Raw genomic sequence first — 22,161 nt, forward strand, 5'->3', positions numbered from 1 at the left:
AGAAGAAATGGGTTATTTCTGTTTTCTCTCTGTCTGGTGGCAATTTTTCTTTATTATTGTTTATTATTTCAGAACCCATCAGCTTTTTTGCACCTGTTTTACGTGACCTTTTTCTCAGCAAACTCTGCCTTATAAAATCCAATTTCTCTTCACAAGTGCAGTATTTTAGCTACTGTCAGACTGTTTCATTTTTCTTTGAAGTGTTTATTTGAAATATTCCAGCTATATCCAGCTGATGGTATAATAGCTTAATACTTTTGATAACACTTCTCCTTAACAGGTCCTAGGGAATGAAGTTTGAAACAGGACTGGAGTAAAAACAACTTGAGTATTCCCAATGCTTATTTAAAAGGCATTTATGCTCATTGATTTTCGATGAACAGTCTAATAATTCAGCAATGGTGGAGTAATTGAGAAAGCTGGTCATGAGGTAGAACTGGATGCTGTAATTGTCCATATGAAGCCTAAGCTGAAAATGTGTTGCTGGAAAAGCGCAGCAGGTCAGGCAGCATCCAAGGAACAGGAGAATCGACGTTTCGGGCATAAGCCCTTCTTCCTTTTCCAGCAACACATTTTCAGCTCTCATCTCCAGCATCTGCAGCCCTCACTTTCTCCTCCATGTGAAACCTAATACTGACTTCAGATGTTTCCTGGGTGCTGCATTTGCATGTCAAAATGTTGGGTTATGCCAATGATACAGGGGCAGAAAGAAAAGACATTGCATGCGATTCTTTGGCTACTATTGAAAAGCAAAGAATGAAATCAGGTGAGAACAGTCCCAACCACCTGGACCACAGTGGAGAGACATTGGAGTAGGATGATGTGGCAAACAATGTCAAAAGCCACAGGCCAAGATGAGCAATGGGGAAGGGTTCATCTTTGTTACACTCACATAGGATGATATGACTTGGATCTTCCCCTGAAGAGAAATATGTTTCTGTTTTTCCTTTGGTTCATGGCAAGACCAGCATTTATTGCCCATCTGTAAAACTCTGTCTGGAGATAATTGAATCAGTGTAGTCTTTGTCACACAGACATGCTATTAGGAAGGGAGTACTAAGGCGGCACAGTGGCTCAGTGGTTAGCACTGCTGCCTCACAGCACAGGAACTTGAGTTTGATTCCAGCCTCGGGTGACTGCCTGTGTGGAGTTTGCACATTCTCCCCGTGTCTGCATGGGTTTCCTCCAGGCACTCCAGTTTCATCCCACGGTCCAAAGATGTGCAGTTTAGGTGAATTGGCCATGCCCATAACGTCCAGGGATGTGTAGGATAGGTGCATTAGGCAGGAGTAAATATAGGGTAGGGGAATGGGTCTGGATGCATTATTCTTCAGAGGGTCGGTGTGGACTTGTTAGGCCAAAGGGCTTGTTTCCACACTGTAAGAATTCTAAAGATTTGACTTGTTTACACTGAAAAGGTTGCAATATACTTCTAGGAAATGAGAACAGCAGCCAGTTGAGGTGACTGATTCTCAATATCAGGCATTTCTGTCTAATTTCTAAAGGCCATGACAGAGCTAATTGAACACAAACAATGTACAGAAATGAGGTAGCCTCCAGCCAAGGAAAACTAGAGATTATAAACGGAAGCAAGGTTCAACAAATACTTTCTAATCACAACCTTACATTTTAAGATGGTCATAAATATAGCTTTTGTATGTAATCTGTGGACTATTTCAAGATACTGTTTCCTAAATAGGTAACATTTTAATATTGTTTATACAAATTTAGGAAAACCTTCTGAGTGGATATTTTAATTCATCTTCAGCTCAGTGATACTATACAGATCTCACTATTGCCTTCTTTTCCCAACACTTTTTTGGTAACCTCTTTGTAAATTATAATGCAAAACAAAAATCTCTGTTATGATTCCATGAATTTCTGCATTTCCTATCCATCCTCCGTTTATGTTTTGATTGTGAACCCTGGAGTTGTTCTCTTTTTCTAATTGACTTGTTTCTTCATCGGAGATTCAGAATTAGACAAGTATGCCAGAACTTCTGATCTGTAGAAAACCCATAATTATTGTTCTGTGAAAATTCTATTCTGCCTTTTGTATGCTAAACTAGAAAAACTAAAACCATTTTATCTTTTCTTTTAGACTCCACAAAGAAACTTAAAGATGTTCTAGAAGAATTCCACGGCGCTGGTACACTTGTGAAGTATAATCCAGAGCAGGTATTTTATATTACATTTCATATAATGTTGCCCATATTAAGAGAAACATCATAGACTCATGTTCTGTCTTCTCATTCTTGAAGAAGAGCTTATGCCCGAAACATCGATTTTCCAACTTCTCAGATGCTGTCTGACCTGCTGTGCTTTTCCAGCACTATACTCAAGACTTCTCATTTCTCAGTCAAGGAATAAATATTAGAACACTGAAAGGAAATAAACGCACGTATTTCAATTTCTTTAGTGTCTCAGAATTTAGGGAACGTATCATTTTTCCATCCATTATTGCAAATCTTTTTGTGTTTGATTTTATAAAACTAATTAACTTTTTGGCTGCTTTCGATGATATTCAGTCAACTACTCTGTCTGGAACTAATGCAACATATAGGCCAGACTGAGTTAGTATGACAGGTTCACTTCTCTAGAAGGTATTAATGTTCAAGTTAGGTTTTGTACCAAATCATCAATTTCCATGGTCGTTTTTTCCTGGATTGTTAATTCAGATTTATTGACATGAATTTTGCAATTTGAAGTAAAGACGACATTACATCTGTATGTCTCTGTCACTTATCATACTCGCTCTTAATTGGAATCATTTTGTATTGACTCTTCTTTCAGCAGAATCTTGACTGCATCATTGATTTTGACATTTATGCTTGTTGGTGTCCTTGTCATGCCTTATTGATGGATTTTTTTCTGAAATGTCTGTTCAGAAAAGTAGATTCAGGCACCATATGGAGAATGTCGGTGCTTTTTCATTATAAATATATCTTCAGTCTACACACAGTCTGTCAGTCAATAGTATGGTAAATATTCAATACCCATATTATCCCTCAATTAAAAAGTAGCTGTAGTCAAGATGTCAAACACTACAATGACAGAATCTTGTTGCATTTCAATTTGGTAGACTAAAATTGATCAGAATAATTATAGCTCATGTTGTTTCAAAGATGTCATTTTAGATCATACTGCAGAACGGCTCAGAAAAGGAAGTGATGAATTTGCAATAGGTTGTTCATCACTCTTTAGAAAGCTCGACACTTGCAACATTTTGACAAGGATTTTTTTAAAAAATCTCAGCGCTATCTGATGTTACCAATTCGCAGCTTTCAAATATACACTGATATTTGAATTGATGAATCCATTTTAGAGAGCAATGAAACAAGATAAAATAAATAATCAAATGATGATTATTGGAATCAAAACAGTAGTTCACTTGATTTAAAATGGCGATGAAGTATGCCATGCAGATTTGAAGGTGGTTGCCTTTCTTGAATGTTGTATCATGGGAACAGATCATTTGATCTGCACAAACATTTCTCTCTACCAGTTACCAAGATTTTGAAATGCCACACCCTTGTTCATTCCCCATATTCTTTGGAATTCATTTCTTTATGCAACTATCTGACTCCTTTTACAACAATGTGTGTTTCACAACAGTTTGTGTACTTAGCTTGAAACCAATTTGTCGCAAGAATTCCAGAATCTTAACTAACTTTTTGTCATCTTTGAACCATCCCACCGTATTAGGCACCATGGTGAGTTGAGGATAGAAACTGTGATTTTAAAGAAAATGGATTTGCCTTGCTAGATGCAATCAGCCCATTCTCTTGCACTACGTTGTTTTAATGACCAAGTTGAAATTGAGAATAACAAGATTGTGCTGGATAACTAAGAACTAGAGACTTAAGTCATTTTTTCCCCTTGACTGAATAGAAACCAGCTCTCTGAGTTAGAAATTCTCACTGAATACAAATCCACTTAATAAAAGTATCCCTAACTGCTAATCACTCTCAACAAACCCGAAGAATAGTTAGTTCAGTAAATGCAAAATAAAATTATCACTGCAAAGGATGGAATTCCAGAGGTGAGATAAGAGTGACTCCTATTAGCATCAAGGAAGCATTTAGAATCATAGAATCCCTACAGTGTGGAGACAGGCCATTAGGCCCAACAGGTCCACACTGACCATCCGAAGAGTTGACCAAGTGTGGCATCAAGGAGCTCTAGCAAAAGTAGAGTCAGTAGGATTTTGTTTTGAGAGGGGGAGGAGAGAGAAGCTCCCAATAGTTCAAGTTACATCCAGCATAAGGGAGAATGGTGGTTATTGTTGGAGGTCAATTATCTCAGTGTCGGGACATCATTGTAGAAGTTTCAGGGTTTAGGTCCAACCATATAAAGCTGCATAGGCAATGACCTCCCCCCTTTGAAATTCAGTGGCATTACTATCACTGAATTCACCACTATCAACTTCCTGGGGCATACCTCGACCACACTTGATTAAGGACAAAAACAGTGTCTACAATGAGTAACGCCTCCCCTACCTCCCAAATGCCTGTCCACTATCTACAAGGCACAAGTCAGGATTGCCATGGGCTTTTCTTAACTGCCTGAATGCATGCAGCTCTAACAACACTCAGTCATAACACCATCCAAAACAAGTAGCAAATCACTTGACTGTCACTCCATCGAAAACCTTTAACACTCATTCCCTTTACAAATTAAACACAGGGTTAGCAGTGTGCACCATCTACAAGACACACTGCAGTAACTCTCAGAACTCTTCCACTACACCTTTCAATCTCATCACCTCTAACACCTCAAAGGACAAGAGCAGCAGAAGAACATGGGAACAGCAGCACCTACAAGTTCCAATCCAAGTCAGACAGCAACTTGATTTGGAATAATGATTGTTCTTCCTCTGTCATTGGGTTAAACTGTTTGAATTCTCTTAACACCATATGGGTGTCCCTAGATCCCAAAGACTGCTGCCGTTCAAGAAAGCTGCTCACTGCCATTTTCTCCAGGTTAATTAGAGGTGGGTATTAACTGGTGGCCCAGCCAGTGATGCACACATCCAAGGATCACATTAAAAAAAGGGATGCTATTCTGAGGGGTAGGCTGAGACATATCTTTGAGGGGATGTGTGGGATGGTGGTGGGACCAACATATTCACTGCATGCAGACCTTCACCCTGCAGACACAACTTGGAATAAAGAACTAAGGTTAAGTTTTATGTCAGTATACATCCTTTTGTTAAAGTCTTTGGTGTGGGATTTGAAAGTGAAGTTTTTGTTCGATATCTATTTTAATTATGCCTGCAGATGAGCAATATTGAAGAAATTCCTAATAATAATTTAACTAGATAGTTTCGAGTCCAGTAGCATTTTAGTATATGGCCATCTGTTTTTGACGACATTACATTAGTGACTGTACTAATGTTGGCAAATGCTTTGGGATGTCCTATGTATGTGAAATTTTTACAGCAGAACATTTTTTTTTTGTAAATATGCATAGTTTTGAAATTTCCTGATGATAGGCAATGTTATTACTTTCTCTTTTGGCTTTAATAGATGAGTATGCTTCTCGGGAAGTCTCAACTGTGGCAAGTGAAGCGTTAAGGGCCTGACCTCCAGAAAATTAAATAGTCTGTTGTTATTTGTGCTTGCTATTTTGGTCACAGTAGGAATATTCTGGATTCAGCTGTCATAAAAAGGGATTTGTGGTCTATCTCTATTTGCTACTGGAATTAACTAATTGAAGACTGTCTGTCTATCTGCCAGCCATTTGGTAACATCCTGGAGGCTAAATAATTTTAAGTTTTGACTTGAGAGATTTATAATGCATCAGTTAATTTACTGTGACACACTTCTGACCTTTTTTTTAAAAAAATGTAGTTGTTACTAAGAATCAATAATTTTCTAAAAGGCAATGACACATCACAGCCATTCTGCACCATTTTAAGAACAGGCTGCAATCAAGTCATGTACACTATTTCCTCATTTTAATACCCACACCGTTCTGATAACCTGTTTGAATTTTATTGGCTGGTTGCCAATGTATTTGTGCAGAGAAGTAAATTTGAAGTGTGATTTCTGTCCACTACTTGAAGAGTGAATGCCCTCAAAGTTATTTTCTTACTCAGATTTGTTCAAACTGAAAGTGGGTATATTTTGCTCATTTAAAATTTCTTTAACAAGAGTACCCTGATACTCAGATAGAAAGTAGGCAGGTCTTGTACTGCTTGCCTGTCAGGTTGGTGCCCCAAGTCAACACTGCACTGAACTGGACGGTGGTGACAAATCAAGTCAATACTTGCAAGTTCTCCCCAGGTCATGGGTTCAGTGTTCAATATTTCTTAGTTTAAGTCTTCCTTTTACTTTTTCTCCATATTAGATAAAACTTCCCCTTCCCCTTCAACACAAAGCAAAGTTGACCAGCTTCTCCTCCTCACTCTACACCACAGTTGCCTGTCCAGAGGTATTGAAAGGCTAAATTCTATTGCTGCTCAGGCCTTATGATGTCACCTACCCTGCAGCCAAACATCACATGAATATCTTTCACTCTCTGCCTCCATCTGTTCCATCATTCTTCTCAATAAATGCCAAAATTGTGTCTCCATTACCTCCCAGTCTCAATTTACTGTCAAGTTTTAGTCAAAATTAATATGTAATCCAGCCCATTCTGTCTTATTTCCTCTTTTTGCCTCATTACATACAGGCTATGAATCTCAGGCTTTAACTAAAACAAAACAGTGTAACTGAAAATGTCTGCAAAGTAACATTTGAGTTGTAGAGCCATCAGGAATCATATATAGAATGGAGAAGATGGGTTTGACTTAATATAACCTACTTGGGGGGGGGTCAGGGGGAGAGAGATGGGGAACATGGTGGTTCACCCATTTTTAATCATGACAGAAATTATGTGTTAGTTTGTAACTAAACAAAGAACAAAGAAAATTTACAGCCCAGGAACAGGCCCTTCAGCCCTTCAAGCCTGAGCTGATCCAAACGTACTGTCTAAACCTGTCAGTCAACTCCTAAGCATTTGTATCCTTTTGCTCCCCACCTACTCATGCATCTGTCCAGATGCATCTTAAATGAATCTACCATGCCTGCCTCTATCCCCTCCGCTGACAACACGTTCCAAATGTCCACCAGCCTCTGTGTGAAGTACATGCCGAGTGCATCCCCCTTAAACTTTCCACCTCTCACCTTAAAAGCATGATCTCTCGTTATTGAATCCTTCACCCTGGGAAAAAAGCTTGTCTCTATCCACCCTGTCTAAACTATAATATTATTGGATGCTACTTTGAATATTCTTGGTGTCATTGTGTTGCTGAGGGAAATCTGTGAAATCTGCTCAGAAATGATGAAAAAACTATTTTTTATTTAACAACACAACAAACAGTAACCAGGAAACTAATAAATTCCCTGGTACATTGAACACTACAGTGCAGGAGAGGCCCTTCGACCTTCAATGTTGCATCGACCTGTGAAATCAATCCAAAGCACATCTAACCTACACTATTCCATTTTCATCCTATTGTCTATCTAATGACCATTTAAATGCCCTTAAAGTTGGCGAGTCTACTACTGTTGCAGGCAGTGCTTTTCACACCGTACTACTCTCGGAGTAAAGAAATTACCTCTGACATCTGTCCTATATCTATCACCCTTCAATTTAAAGCTATATCCCCTCAGGCTAACCATTGCCACCTGTGGAAATAATTTCTCACTGTCCACCCTATCTAACCCCCGATCGTCTTATATGTCTCAATTAAGTCACCTGTCAACCTTCTTCTCTCGAGTGAAAACAGTCTCAAGTCCCTCAGCCTTTCTTCAGACCTCCTTTCCATACCAGGCAAATTCCTAGTAAATCTCCTCTGAATTCTTTCCAAAGCTTCCACATCCTTCCTGTAATACAGTGACCAGAGTTGTGCGCAATACCACGAGTGCGTCCACACCAGAGTTTTGTACAGCTGCAGCATGACCTCATGGTTTCGAAACACAATCCCTCTACTAATAAAAGTTAACAAACCATATGCCTTATTAACAACCTTATCAGCGTGTGTGGCAACTTTCAGGGATCTGTGTACATGGACACAGATCTCTCTGCTCAGCTACACTACCAAAAATCTTACCATTAGCCCAGTACTCTTTATTCCTATGGCTCTTTCCAAAGTGAATCACCTCACACTTCTCCACATTAAACTCCATTTGCCAACTCTCAGCCCCGTTCTGCAGCTTATCTATGTCCCTCTGTAACCTACAACATTCTTTGTTACTATCCACAACTCTATTGACGTTAGTGTCATCTGCGAATTTTTTAACCCATCCTTCTAATCCCTCATCCAGGTCATTTATTAAAATGACAAACAACAGTGGACCTAAAACAGATCCTTGTGGTACCCCACTAGTAACTGAACTCCAGGATGAATATTTCCCATCAACCACCACCCTCTGTTTTCTTTAAGCTAGCCAATTTCTGATCCAAACTGGTAAATCACCCTCAATCCCATGCCTCCGTATTTTGTGCAATAGCCTACCGTGGGGAACCTTACCAAATAGTAAAGGATATTTAATTGTCTACTTGAAATGTAATTTCTGATCATGTGTGAAAGATGGTGTCTTCGTGATGTTAGATGACGTAGAACTGAAATTTGGGTCTGTAGGATGCCATTTCTTGTATATGGTTAAGTTCAACAAAGCCTGTTGCTAGTCACTCACAAATGCAGTTTTTACAGTAACAACGTAATGATGTTAGAGAGCAAGATTGTATTCCTGTCATGTGGTGATGCATCACTTTCTGTGATGATATATACTGTTTTATTTTGTCATATAGCAGCCCCTTATAATACAAAAACCTCTCAGATTAAATGAGAGGGTGGAAGGGTCTGATATGGCATTCCCAGCCCCTACCGGTGGGATATTAATTAGGCTTAAGATGCACCAATTGACACCCATTATCCCTGAGCCCAGTGCAGTAGCCTGGTGAATCTGGTATAAAGAGGGGAGGGGGTGTACAGTTTTCCCACATCCTTGAAAGGTTGCCCAACAAACCCTGGTGGCTCAGTACCTGATTGAGACTCTGACATCATTGGAGAGGATACTGAAAGCCACCTCAGACTCTTACTTCCAGCCCTGTTGGTCCCCTCCCCAACTCCCCACTGCCTCCTGTGACCTTGACCCAATGATTCCCATCCTTCCTTCACTCAATTTTGATCTGGGGTCCCACATTGATCCTTTGATTGGTTGGTAGTTGCTCGTCTCTGGATGACAACCATCCGTTGATAATGGGTGTCATTTGATGTATTAATGAGCCAAGTTGAAAATCCACCAGCACAGGCTGGAAAGTCCATGTTTCCTCACTGGATTGACTGGAGTTTAGTGTTAGTTCTCTGACTGGTGGCATAGCTGGTATGTATGTTTCATGTTTATAGTCTTCAAAGCTTGGTTTCTAGGTCCTGCGTTCTCATTAGTGATGGAACAGACATTTGCAAAGTGTAAACTTCATAGAAATCGTAAACCATTGATCTAAGAATAGCCATAAGAAAATCAAGTAAGTCAAAAGCAATCAACAAGCAGAAGCAAGTTGGAAACAGCCAAGAGGAAGGAAGAGAGAAGATTGTGCGGTGCCCATTCATCCAATGCCGTAGCCTCTGCTCGGTTTCTCCAATGTACCATGCCTCAGTGCATCCTTGCCTGCAGCATATGAGATAGACAACATTGGCTGAGTTGCATGAGTACCTGCCATGTACATGGTGGGAGGTGTCCCCATGCATACTGGTGGTATCCAAGTCCACACTCTGACACGACTTGCAGTGCCTATTGTGACAGGGTTATATGGAGTTGTCCTGAAAGCCGGGCAGTTTGCTACGATCAATGATCTGTTTGAGGTTTGGTGGTTGTTTAAAGGTGAGCAGTAGAGGTGTGTGGGACCCTGTGTGAGAACTTCTCTGGCTATGTTGAAGGCCTCTTGAACCCATTGTACAGGGGATCCTCAGCTTCAGTCGCAACACTACGGATTTCTTACAGAAACTCAGCACCCACAGACCAATCAAATGGGAACATTCCACGTCACAATGGACGTTTCAGTACTCTACACCAGCACCCCCCACAATGATGGCATCGCGGCAACAGCCTCAGTACTGAACACCAATCTCTGAGCACTGTCCTAGAACTCATCTGTTTTATCCTCGATCGCAACGTCTTCATCTTTGACAACCAGTTTTTCATCCAGGCACATAGAAAAGTCATGGGTACCAAAGTTGCACCCAATATGCCAACATTTTCATGCACAGCACTTCTTCTCTTGTTTGAGAAGGAATTTGATAACGATTGCACATTTCTGTTTCCACTCATGCTCAGTCTGAAAATCCACAATTATGTTCAAAATCAAAAACATTGTTTTGGAAAGGCTGGAAGTGTAAAGTTTAAAAGCATGGGCTGTAATTGTCATTCTGTGTGGGTTTTACATGTACTTTGTCTTCTGTTAAGTAAAAGAAGGAGGCGGTGATCAAATGAAGATTACACCAGCATGATTACTGGAAACCAAGACTGCAGAAAAGCAATTGGAATACATGAAAAGCAAAGGGATGGATCTGTAATAAGAGAATAAATATAGGGTTGATTTTCACTGAGTTGGTAAAACCCATTTTTCAAGACCCTTATTACTCATGAATATCAGACATTTTGAAGGCATACATTTCTAATGTCTCAGTTCTGACTTGTTTCTCTTTCTGAATATGGATAGAACATGAGTCTCCTTCCAGACCTTCAGAATAATCATTGATATCAGTGAACATAAGAGTTCCCATCTCTTTGAATAACCTCAGATAAATGCTATCTGGACCAGCAGTTCTTTGCAAGTCCAATCTTGTAGGCACATACTGCAACAGTAAAAGAATGCTCATGTTAACTAACATTGTTGTTGTCAAGTTTGTTACTATTCTGGCAAAGGCTGAAGCAAACCAATCAGAAAGGACCTCCACTTTGTGCTAAGAGGCTGTCTTAAAGAGACAGACGCAGACTGAGACTGTGAACTAAAACAGGACATTTAAGATCTGAAACAGTAAAAGGTACTGACATATACACACAGAACTACTTTTGTGCACAGCCACATGGAGAATTAAGTCAGACACAAGGAAGTTGGGAGAGAGTTGTTTTAGTCAACATTGGATATTTTGCGTGAACAAGCATAGTAGGAATAACAGTGATTTTAAAAGTTGGCTTTCGCATGCTCTCTGTGCATTGCTCCTCTGTAATGCAAGATTTAAGTCATGCAAGAGGAACTGAACAAGCGTCTCAGAGAATTTACATGCTATTGTAGTGCTGCAGAAATAGCTTGAAGGTATTAGAGAAGGAGATTTACCTGATGCCATTGACTAGCAATTCTCCACATCTATTCTGACTCTGTTCAGTTGACAACTAATTGGAAAAATGAAGCAGTACACAGACTGAAGTAGCTGATTTTCATTCCCATCACTTGGCTCTAATAATTCATTTAGTCTTTTGTATATGTTTGCAGTTCTGATTGATTGTGTTAAATCTTCTCGGTTCCTCCCTGCTTGCTATCTGTACCATTCCTTGCCAGCTGAACGACAACATGTAGATGAAATTCTGACCTGAAGTTTCTGCCAGCAGGTGCATTTTGCATTCGGCCTTCTTCATATCTGCCTCAATTTGATCCTTGTTAAATGCACTTCCAAACGTAAGAGTTTAAATCAAATAAGCCAATTTTGCAGATAAATTGTGAACACTCATAAATATCTCAAAGGTCATGGCAAATCAATTTGCTAATGAGTGAACATTCAGCCCTCTTCTTAAGCTGCTGTTTAAAATTAGATTTGAACAGATGGACAACTCTGTGATCCTGAAGCAGGGGTTCTTTATTCCACTGACATCCCCTGGACATTGCGTACATAAAGGAAAATGAAGATTAAACAAAAGAGACACAATATGGACATAGAATCAACATTGTGGTTTACATCTAGTAGAGGAAAGTCCTTCTCTGCCTCTTTCCCATAAGGCCTCCATTCTCCAATGACATATATGACCAAGGATGGAGACTTGGTCATTGGGCCTTTCAAGCCTCCTCCATCATTCAATAAAATTATGGTTGATCTGACTTTAACCTCAACTTGGCATATCCGATAATCTTTCATCCCATCGGTAATCAAAAATCCATCTACCTCTGGCTTAAAGGTATTTAATAATGCTGCATCTATTGCCTATTGAGGAATAGAATTTCAAGGAGACAAAACTCTCTCACAATTTATTTTTTCTCACCTCCATCTTGAACGGACACCCCCTTATTTTTATACTGTGACCCTCGTTCTGGATTCTACTGCAAGGGGAAGCATCCTTTCAAAAACCACCCAGTGAAGACACCTCAGAATCTTATGTCTTTCAGTTAAGTCACTCTTTCTCTTCTAAACTCCACAGGATGTAGGGCGAGCCTGTTTATCCTTTCCTCAGAAGGAAATCCCCCTCATTTTAGATATCAGTCTCCTGAGCCTTCTCTGAATTGCTTCCAATGTGTTAATGTTCTTCCATTAGTATTTTGATAAGTACAGTACACAGTACTCCAGATATGGTCTCATTGATGTTCTGTGTAACTGAAGCATAGCATGCCTACTCTGGCTGAAGATATTCCTCCTCATCCCAGATTTAAAGGGTCATCTCTTCTTTCTGGGAATGAACACAAGTCTTTCTTCCTCTTTGAAACATCACCTTCACATCCAGTCTGTCCAGTTGTCTTCGTATTCTGTAAGTTTCACTCCGATCCCCCTCATCCTTCGAAACTCCGTTGAGTACAGAACCCAGAGTCCTTAACAACCCTTCATCTCCAGGCACATTGACATAAACCGTCTCTGGACCATCTCCCAATGCCAGAACATCCTCCATTAGATATGGAATGTAAAATGGCTCTCAACATTTCAAATGTGGCCTGACCAGAACTTTATACAGCCTCAGCAGTACATCCCTGCTATTGTATTCTAGTCCTGTCAGATGAGTGCTAACATTGCATTTGCTTTTCTAACTACCAACTGAACCCAGTAAAAACAAATTACTGCAGATGCTGGAATCTGAAACCAAAAGAGAAAATGCTGGAAAATCTCAGCAGGCCTCTATTCTTCCTACCAAAGTGCATAACCTCACACATTCCCACATTGTATTCCATCTGTTACTTCTTTGCCCACTCTCCTAGCCTGTCCAAGTCCTTCTGCAGCCTTCTGCTTCCTCGACATTACCTATCCCTCCTCCTATTTTTGTTCGATCTGAAAACTTGGCAACATGCCGTCAGTTCCTTCATCCAGATTGTTAATGTAGAAAGTTAATGGTGTAGAACTCCACTAATCACCAGCTGCCATCCTGAAAAAGACCCCCTTATCTCTACTCCCTGCCTTCTGCCAGTTAGTCAATCCTCTGTCCATGCCAGTACCTTGCTGCCAACGCTACAGGCTTTTATCATATTTATGATCAATGACACTGTTGCTTCAGTTTGTGCTTCCTGGCTGCTCATCCCTCTGCCATTTTCCAGGACAGAAATAGACCTTCACTGTCACCAGCACACCCTTTGGCATTGTTGAATTAGTCCTGATGAATGCAGGCCCAAAGGTTTCAGCAACACATATCTCTTTTGTTGTGATGTGGAAGTATCTGATTTGGCTCATCTGTTCAGCAAGATTTATGAACTGAAGAGTGTAAATTTATTCAAGCCACATTTAAGCACATTTCTGGATTTTTCTTGTGTCCAAATATAACCTGTGGTAAAATTCTTTCACAGTCTACAACATTCTGTCCAATTCGGCAATCAAATTTCAGCACACTAGACCCTTGGATGATATAGTTTTGGATGAATTGAACAATCATGTTGTAATGGCTGGTCTTTCAAAGATGCCGTAAAATAGATCAAATCCAGAAGAAGTTTTGATATTCTCACAAGATACTGATCAAAGCTAATCCATTTACCTGGAACATTGCTGTGTTATCTTGGTTCGAATAACCAATGCACCTATTTAAAGAATGTTGTGTGATCTGACCATTTAAATAGAACAATGGTCAGTCTGTTTTGAGGTTGTAAGAATGTAATTAATGGATTTTTATCGGGTCAACTTCAGCTGCCCCTCCATTTGGGGATGATGTCTACTCGGGTTTGAGAGTTTCTAATGTGACTTGTGACTCATAGAACATTATGGCACAGTACATGCCCTTCAGCCCCTCGATGATTCCACAGATTGGTGCAACAATCTGAAACCTATCTATCCTATATGATTCCATTTTCATCCATATGTTTATGCAATGATCATTTAAATGCCCTTAAATTTGGTGAGTCTACTACTGGTGCAAGCAGTGCATTCCACACTCCTAATACTGAGCAAAGAAACTACCTCTGACATCTGTCTTATATCTATCACTCCTCAATTGAAAGCTATGTCCCCTCATGCTAGCTATCACCATCCAAGGAAAAAGGCTCTCACTGTCCACCCTATCTAACCCTCTAACTATCTTATATGTTTCAATTAAGTCACCTCTCAATCTTCTTCCCTCTAACAAAGACAGCCTCAAGTCTCAGTCTTTCCTCATAAGACCTTCCCTCCATACCTGACAACATCTAGTAAATCTCCTCTGAACCCTTTCCAAGGTTTTCACATCCTTCCTATAATGCGGTGACCCGAATTGTATGCAATACTCCAACTGCAGCCGCACCAGAGTTTTGTACAGCTGCAGCATGACCTCGTGGCTCCAAAACTCAATCTCTCTGTCAATAAAAGCTAACACAATGTATGCCTTCTTAACAACCCTATCAATCCGGGTGGCAACTTTGAGGGATCTATATACATGGACACCAAAATCTCTCTGCTCATCTGCAGTACCAAGAATTTTACCATTAGCCCAGTACTCTTTATTCCTGTTACTCCTTCCAAAGTGAATCTCCTCACACATTTCCAAATTAAACTTCATTTGCCACCTTTCAGCCCAGCTCTGCAGCATATCTATGTCTTTCTGCAACCTGCAACATCCTTCAGCACTATCCACAACTCCACCGACCTTAGTGGCATCCACAAATTTACTAACCAATCCTTCTCTGCCCTCATCCAAGTCATTTATAAAATTGACAAACAGCAGTGGACCCAACACAGATCCTTGTGGTACACCACTAGTAACTGAACTCCAGGATGAACCTTTCCCATCAACCACCACACTCTCTCTTCTTTTAGCTCACCAATTTCTGATCCAAACCACTAAATTACCCTCAACCCCATGCCTCCATATTGTGTGCAATAGCCTACTGTAGGGAATCTTATCAAACACCTTACTGAAATCCATATACTTTTCATCAACGGCTTTACCCTCATCCACCTGTTTGATTACCTTCTCAAATAGCTTAATAAGGTTTGTGAGGCATGGCGAACCCTTCACAAAACTGTGTTGGCTATCCCTAATCAACTTATTCCTCTCTAGATGATGATAAATCCTATCTCTTATAACCTTTTCCAACGCTTTACCTACAACTGGAATCCAGAGCACAAAATTTGCTTTCTTTCATTTCTAACTCTGCCATTGCAATAGAATGATGGAATAGCTATATACACAGGTTCCTGTGTTCCATTTGCTTGCCAGATTGGACAGAATAATGGAACGGATCTGTGTGCTGAATTTATCTCTCAGTGATGCTTCTTGGTTTTGGGGAGAATGGACTCAGGAAATTTCTGACCTTCCCTGGATCTACCCGCTCCAAAATCATGGACCATGTTGTGGTTAATGAAAGTTTGTCCTATTTCACTTCTCACATGGATTCTTCATAGTCTACCTTTCCTTCTGTAATTTCAGCACCACATGAATGATCTTTCCCTGAAGTGTTCAATCACCTGAGTTTCTATTTTTCATTAAGCTTTACTTTTAATGAGGCTTTAGCTATTTTTACTTAATCCTGTTGCGTGTGTTCACAGTCCCATGTCTAAACTAAATCTTCCTAGTCACAGTCTTCCTCAGAGTTTGGTAATGTATATATTGCTGCCCTGAACATTTTGAATTTGATGAACTATAATTATTCATAACACTAGAGAAGGGCCAGAAAAGTTCAGTGTGAAAGAAAATTATGCATACAATCGTATAACAAAAAGGAATTATTGAGTGTGATTAGTGTGAAACAATTTGTTGAGTAATGCTGTTTTTGTTCTCATACTATGTAGGAGTTTTTTGTTCGCTAAAATATTTCTCAACTGTTTCACATTTCTTCACTGCCTCTGCAAGTTGATAAATTTGGAATAAGATTGTTCTTCTATTTCAGCTCTAATACTTGAAACAACAATTCAGAATTTTCCGAAGTGTATGAGTGCTATATAGGCAATATCTTGGCCTGTGGGCATTTATATATATTGTGGTGGTTGGAATGACTGCACTTCATTGGTAATCAGTTGCAGTATAGTGGAGGCAATCCTGCCTGTGAGCGACAGGGCAGAATTTTACACTGTTGGCAAGATGGTTGAGAGCGCTCCAGGGCCATGACAGCAACCCCTACCTTTTGCCAAAAAAGTCAGAGGAGAGCCTGCCTCTACCTGAGCAGCTCACCACCACTGGACTTTAGTTGTCTTCAGGTGGACTTCAATTTCCTTCTGCATCTCCCACCCCACCCGGGGGTTGGCAGCTTTCTTGTCCCAGCAATGCCACTGAGTTGTGACCTCCACAGAGTCTACAACAATTCCCGAGGAAAATGCTCGCGAAATTGTGTTGTGTCCAACAGTCAATATGTCAATTGCCTTTAAGAGATGTTGCTCATAATGTCATCCCCTACAACCAGAGGGCATAAAGTTCTCGGATTGCACCTTACCCTGGGATCGCCTGAAGCATGACATGGTATTAGAAGCGTGCTCCTTCTTGTGACTAAAAACTCAATGTCAGGCCATGAATGTCATATTAGTCCATAATTTGCAGCTGTAACTATGTTGGAGTTTTGAGGAAGTGTCAAATCGAGGTCAAAATGTTCCGTTCCTTCACTCTCCACAATTGCAGCTAAAACTGCTGGGTGTCTCTCTCATATTTTATTTATACTTCAGATCTCTAGCATTTGTCATACTTTTCTTTAATTATTAACAGATTTTCAATGCCACAGAGTCTGCGCTCAGTTTCCTGTGTTACAGGAAATGACATACATATTGCATCAAGTAAAGCAACCTGTTTGAGGCAAAAATTTCAAAAATCACGTGAAGTGGTTGACCTTGGACTCTGGCAGATTCCAGCAAAAGGGATATGGGATTGAGTGAAGGGTTCGGAGAGGGAGGGGGTCATTCTCTCCTGAGAGGGCGACGGCTAAGGTTGGAATGGGGTTAACAAGTATTGAGCATGTGCCTCTGTCATGGTAACAATCTAATGGCCTCTTCCTGCCTGCCATATTGTTCCTGAAAGATTATACTTTTTGACCAAGAGTTTGCAGGTTGTGGGTCCCAGATCCAGGTTCTCAGCATAGAAAGAATACTGAATTGTCTGAGGTGAGTTTATTTAAAATGAGAGACAATTCCCTGCCGACTCTGAGGACTTTCAAGGCCCATACCATGTTTTTTCTTTAAAGAAAAAGCGGTGTGAAGTTCTCTCTAGTTGACTGGAGAATGTTTATTTAATAAACAATAACACTAAAACAATTTGATTGTTAGTATTTTGCTGCTTTGTGAATACTACTGTGCACATATTGGCTGCCATTATTTTCTGACATTACATCAGTGACTATACTGCAAGAATGCTTAACTTACTTAGAAGTAATTTGAGATTTTTAGGGTTAAATAAATGTAAGTCTTTCTTTAGTTTACCTGAGATAAAAGTACTGTAGTATCAGTGGCTATTGGCAACAGAGTAATGCCAGGCTATGATGAAAATAATTGTACACTTCCTGGCTTTCTTCTTAGTGTTTCAAGTAGTGGTATATTGGAAATGAGACACTGAGTATACATGCATAAGTCATTGAAGGTAATAGGACAGGTTGGGAGAGCAGTAAATAAAAAAAAAATCACAGTATTCTATTAATAGGGTCCTAAAATATTAGACCAAGGATGTTATGTTGTGCTTGTAAAAACACTAGCTATATCTCACCTGGAGTACTGTACATAGTTCTTGGCACCACTGTTTAGAATCTGGAATGTAGCACCTGAGCACATTTGTGGAACAGGTTCAATCAAGGCATTCAGCAGAGAATTAGACAACCAGCGTATAGGGTTTAGGGTTGAAGGCAGATAGAAGGCATTCAGTGACATGTTCATTCGGACAGACCATGCAGATGTGATTGTCCAAATGGACTCTCTTGACATTGTAACAATTCTGTAATTCTAAATCTGTGGTGTTTTGCACCTTGAAAATGTTAAATTTTCTCCTTCACAACTCTATTAACTTATGGGGAAGTTTTTGAAGACTGGAGTTCCTACCCCAATGACCCAGATCTCTCAGGATATCATTTAACACAAGCACTTAGTGAGTTGGTTGAACAAGACCATTATTTTTTCATGGACTGAATTCTATGTACTAAATCATAGTTATTTTTTGTATCTATACAGCTGAAATACTTTTGGTGAGGAATTAGAATAGGGCCTAATAGAAAAAAAAATTATTACTTAAATGCTTTATGTTTACATTATGTGATAATTGCAGGCAACTGTTAGGCCATTTATGAGAAGGACTTGGATATTCTGTTGTCATAAAGTAATCGCTTTCCTGAATTAGTTTGCCCTTATCAACCATAGCCAACACCAGCTAATCTGGAGTTTTGATTGCAAGGGATTTCTTTGTACTGCTCTGATTAAAAGTGGTAAAATCTCATGTGTAAAGCTGCACTTAAGTCATTCTTCTTGTGCAGTAACAGATATATTTGTTGAGCAGACATTGGTGATTTTTGTGTCACAGTTTCCATTACAGCTCTCATCTAACAATGCCTCACATTATTTACTGCAAGTTAATTTGCTATCACTTTGTATTATGTTCTCTGCTTTTCTAACTGTTTAACTACTGTAAATGCTAATCTAGTTTTACTTTCTCTCTCTGTTTTGCTTGCCCAACTCCTCAGAAGCAGGATGTTCTTAGTCAAGTAAGTGTCATTTATTTCAAAATGTACAGGATTTGGTGATGAGACAATAGTGAATGAGTTGCTGTTTAACTTAGACATGAGGGGCATTTGGGCTATTTTTACACAGAATGAAGTTGAGGAATAATTTGATCTTAGATTGCTGATGATTTATTAAATCTACTAATGAGCTTCTGAACCACAAACACCAAATACAATCTCTACTTTGTGTTGAGTTAATTGATCTCTGCAGTGACAGTGTTCAGAGTATTTTCGTTGCTTTTAGTGGTCTTAGATTCAGGAGGGTAGAATTGGCAGGATTTTCTATTCTGTTAGATTTCCAGGGATCTTGAGCAATTGTGCATGCGTGTGAATATAGGGCATGAGTGGGATTAAACTTGGCTGTCAAATCACTTAACAGTTAAATGGTCTGCCTTTACCCATTGTTGAGCCTTGCACATGAATAACAGTTACTATTTCTGTTGCCAGAGGAAAATATCAACCTGTGATTTTAAGAAAAATTGAGTGTCAATACCTACTGGAAAAGGATATAATGTTTTGTTTTAGGAAGGGGTGGTGGGATGGTAGTGGAGAGATTGTGCTGTTGTTTTTGTACACTTCTTAGGATTTAGTTTTTTTTGTTTGTTTATGCTGGTATGATATCGAATCATTGTACAGGATTTAATTGCTTATGTCGGTGTATATATTTGATGAGTCAAGCAGCTAACTGCACAGAATATGAGAGACCTGAGGGTCCTGTAAAGATGTGTATGTGAAATGGCGACATGTTCCAAATTTTATAAAGTTTTGCAAAAACAACTGTTTGGATTGAGAACTAGTCACCTCTGCATTGCTCAGAGATAAATCAGATAAGCAAGATATACAGAAATCCCAATCCAACTGTTTCATGCTATTTGTTGGCCTTCGGGCCACCAGATTTGCCTATTTAATAGATTTGTAAAGGTCTATTAGCTTTCAGTGGGAGCTAGTTAGCTCAGTTGGCTGAATGGCTGATTTGTAATGCAGAGTGATACCAGCATCATAGCTTAAAATCGTACTCCTGTTGAGAGTGCCCTGAAGGTCTCTCCATCTAATGTCTCCCCTTTTCGGAGGCATAGTGACCCTCAGGTTAAACCATCACAAGTCATCTCTCGCTAAGGAGAAAATGGCCCTATAGTCTGTTAGGACTATGGTGACTTTACTATTTAATCTCATTTCATTTACTGCTTTCCAAAGCTTCATTATTTGAATAGGTTAGTCCTAACATGCCTGTTAACATTTAACATTGGCCAATCTGTTTAAGTGTCCGTGCTGATATTCACAAGGCTGTAAAATATTTTAGGAGGTGTAGGTTGCATTAATTATAAATTTAATTAACTAGCAATTTACAATTACACTATGTGGTACATCAAGGAAGGGGGTAAGTTATTTGTTAGTGTAAGAGTTTGCCTCCTCAGAAGTGGGAACATTTTCTGAAGTGTTCAGTGGTCTGAGACAAAAAGAATATCTGTAAGTGAGGCGGGTAAGTGGATCTAAAGGACAGGAGTGCAGGAACCTGGGGCCGTTCTCAGCTTGTGTGGTTGAGAGTGAGGGATGGAGTGTGGGTGAGCAAACTGGCTATGGCACAGTGGTAGAAGCTGCCAATCAAGAGGGGGGCAGAAAGAAGGGGTGTAGTAGTGGTAGGGGACATAATAAAGAGGGATTCACACTGATCTCAGTAACAAAGAGTGAGTCCAAATGACTGTGTTGCCTGTCTGGTGCCAGGGTTCAGATTATCTACTCTGGGCTGTGGAAAGACTTGCAGTGCAAATGGGAAGTTCGAGCGGTCAGAGGTTCTGCTGAGGGCGTATAAGAAGTTAATGTTAAATTAGAAAGCAGAGCCATCACGTTTTTAAAACTTTGGATTACTGCCTGAGCTACATCAAATTTGCAGAGGGTGAATAATGTTAGGGAAGTGAATGTCTGGCTCAAAAAGGTGCATGGATGAAGTGGGTTCTGGTTTATGGGGCACTGGCACTAATACTAGGGAAGAAGGATCTCCACCATTGGAACAGTCTTGACCTGGACTGTGTTGGGGCTTATTCTCTCAAACCATGCAGCCAGGGAGGTGGAGAGGGGCTTTAAACTAAAAAAGCGAGGGTGTGAGGACTCAAGCTTGGACGAGTGTATTAATTTAAGGGATCCAATATGAAGAGGTTGTCTTAGGAACAAAGGTTAAGTAGGATGCGACTCTACTCATTGAAGTTTAGAGGAATGAGAGGTGATTTCATTGAAACAGTAAGGATTCTTAATGGACTTGACAGGGTAAATACTGAGAGGATGTTACCCCTCATGGCAGAGTCAAGTCTGAGAGTGCATTGTCTCAGAATAAACGGCACTAATTTAAGACCGAGATGAGGAGGAATTGCTTCTAGAGGGTTGAGAGTCTTTGAAACTCTTTGCCACAGTAGGGGTAGGTTCCTTGTGTATATGTAAGACTGAGAGAGAACCCTTGATCCCATAGTCATCAAGAATCTATGGGGAAAGGGCAGGAAAGTGGAAATAAAGAATATTAGAACCTATTGAATGATGGAGCAGCCTGGAGAGGTCAAGTGGCCGACTTGTTTTCCTATTTCTTATAGCCTTATGGAATCGAGCAGGAGAATGCAAAACTCAAGTGGAAAATGAAGCTCAGAAAATAAGTGCCCTTTAAAGAGAAAAGACCAGGTGTGGAATGTTCACAACATCCTTTGGTCCAGCGGTCTGTTCACTCGGCATTATCAAATGTTGACAGTTGTTTCTGAGGCACAACAGCTTGGTGAGGAAATATGGTCTGAAGAAGTTCCTTCAATCATTCATCCAGAAGGACAAATGTACAAGAACCTCTGAAGATATTTGCTAAAGATCTTCATAAGAGATTAAGAGATTATAGTTGAAGCCCATGAAACTCAGTTCTGTTTTTCTAAATTAGGAAATTAGCTGACAATGTTTAAGGCAATGAGCTGGTGCTGTAATTATCAGGCTGTAAGTTGTTGCATTCTGCAAAACTCTGTTTTGGAAACTCAGTGTATCACAGGTTTACTTATACCTTAAAGCATAGCATAGAAAGTTGCTGTTCCCAATTTGCAGATGACACTGAAGGTAGGCAGCATTGTGAATGCAAGCTATATAGAT

At 39.9% G+C, this 22,161-nt stretch overlaps 1 protein-coding gene across 3 annotated transcripts in view; it reads left to right on the forward strand.

Moving 5' to 3' along the window:
• Positions 1–22,161, forward strand: part of dgkb (diacylglycerol kinase, beta) — a 794,652-nt gene that overhangs the window by 129,559 nt on the left and 642,932 nt on the right. For all 3 annotated transcript variants that reach the window (XM_087987111.1, XM_087987112.1, XM_087987113.1), the window contains exons 3-4: positions 2,102–2,178; positions 19,012–19,032. In XM_087987111.1, coding sequence (XP_087843237.1) covers positions 2,102–2,178; positions 19,012–19,032 — 98 coding nt within the window. The remainder of the gene's footprint in view (positions 1–2,101; positions 2,179–19,011; positions 19,033–22,161) is intronic.

The sequence above is a fragment of the Chiloscyllium plagiosum genome, unplaced genomic scaffold, assembly GCF_037043375.1.
Source record: "Chiloscyllium plagiosum isolate Xiang-an unplaced genomic scaffold, Cpla_swu_hap1 HiC_scaffold_5, whole genome shotgun sequence".
Classification (NCBI taxonomy): Eukaryota; Metazoa; Chordata; class Chondrichthyes; order Orectolobiformes; family Hemiscylliidae; genus Chiloscyllium; species Chiloscyllium plagiosum.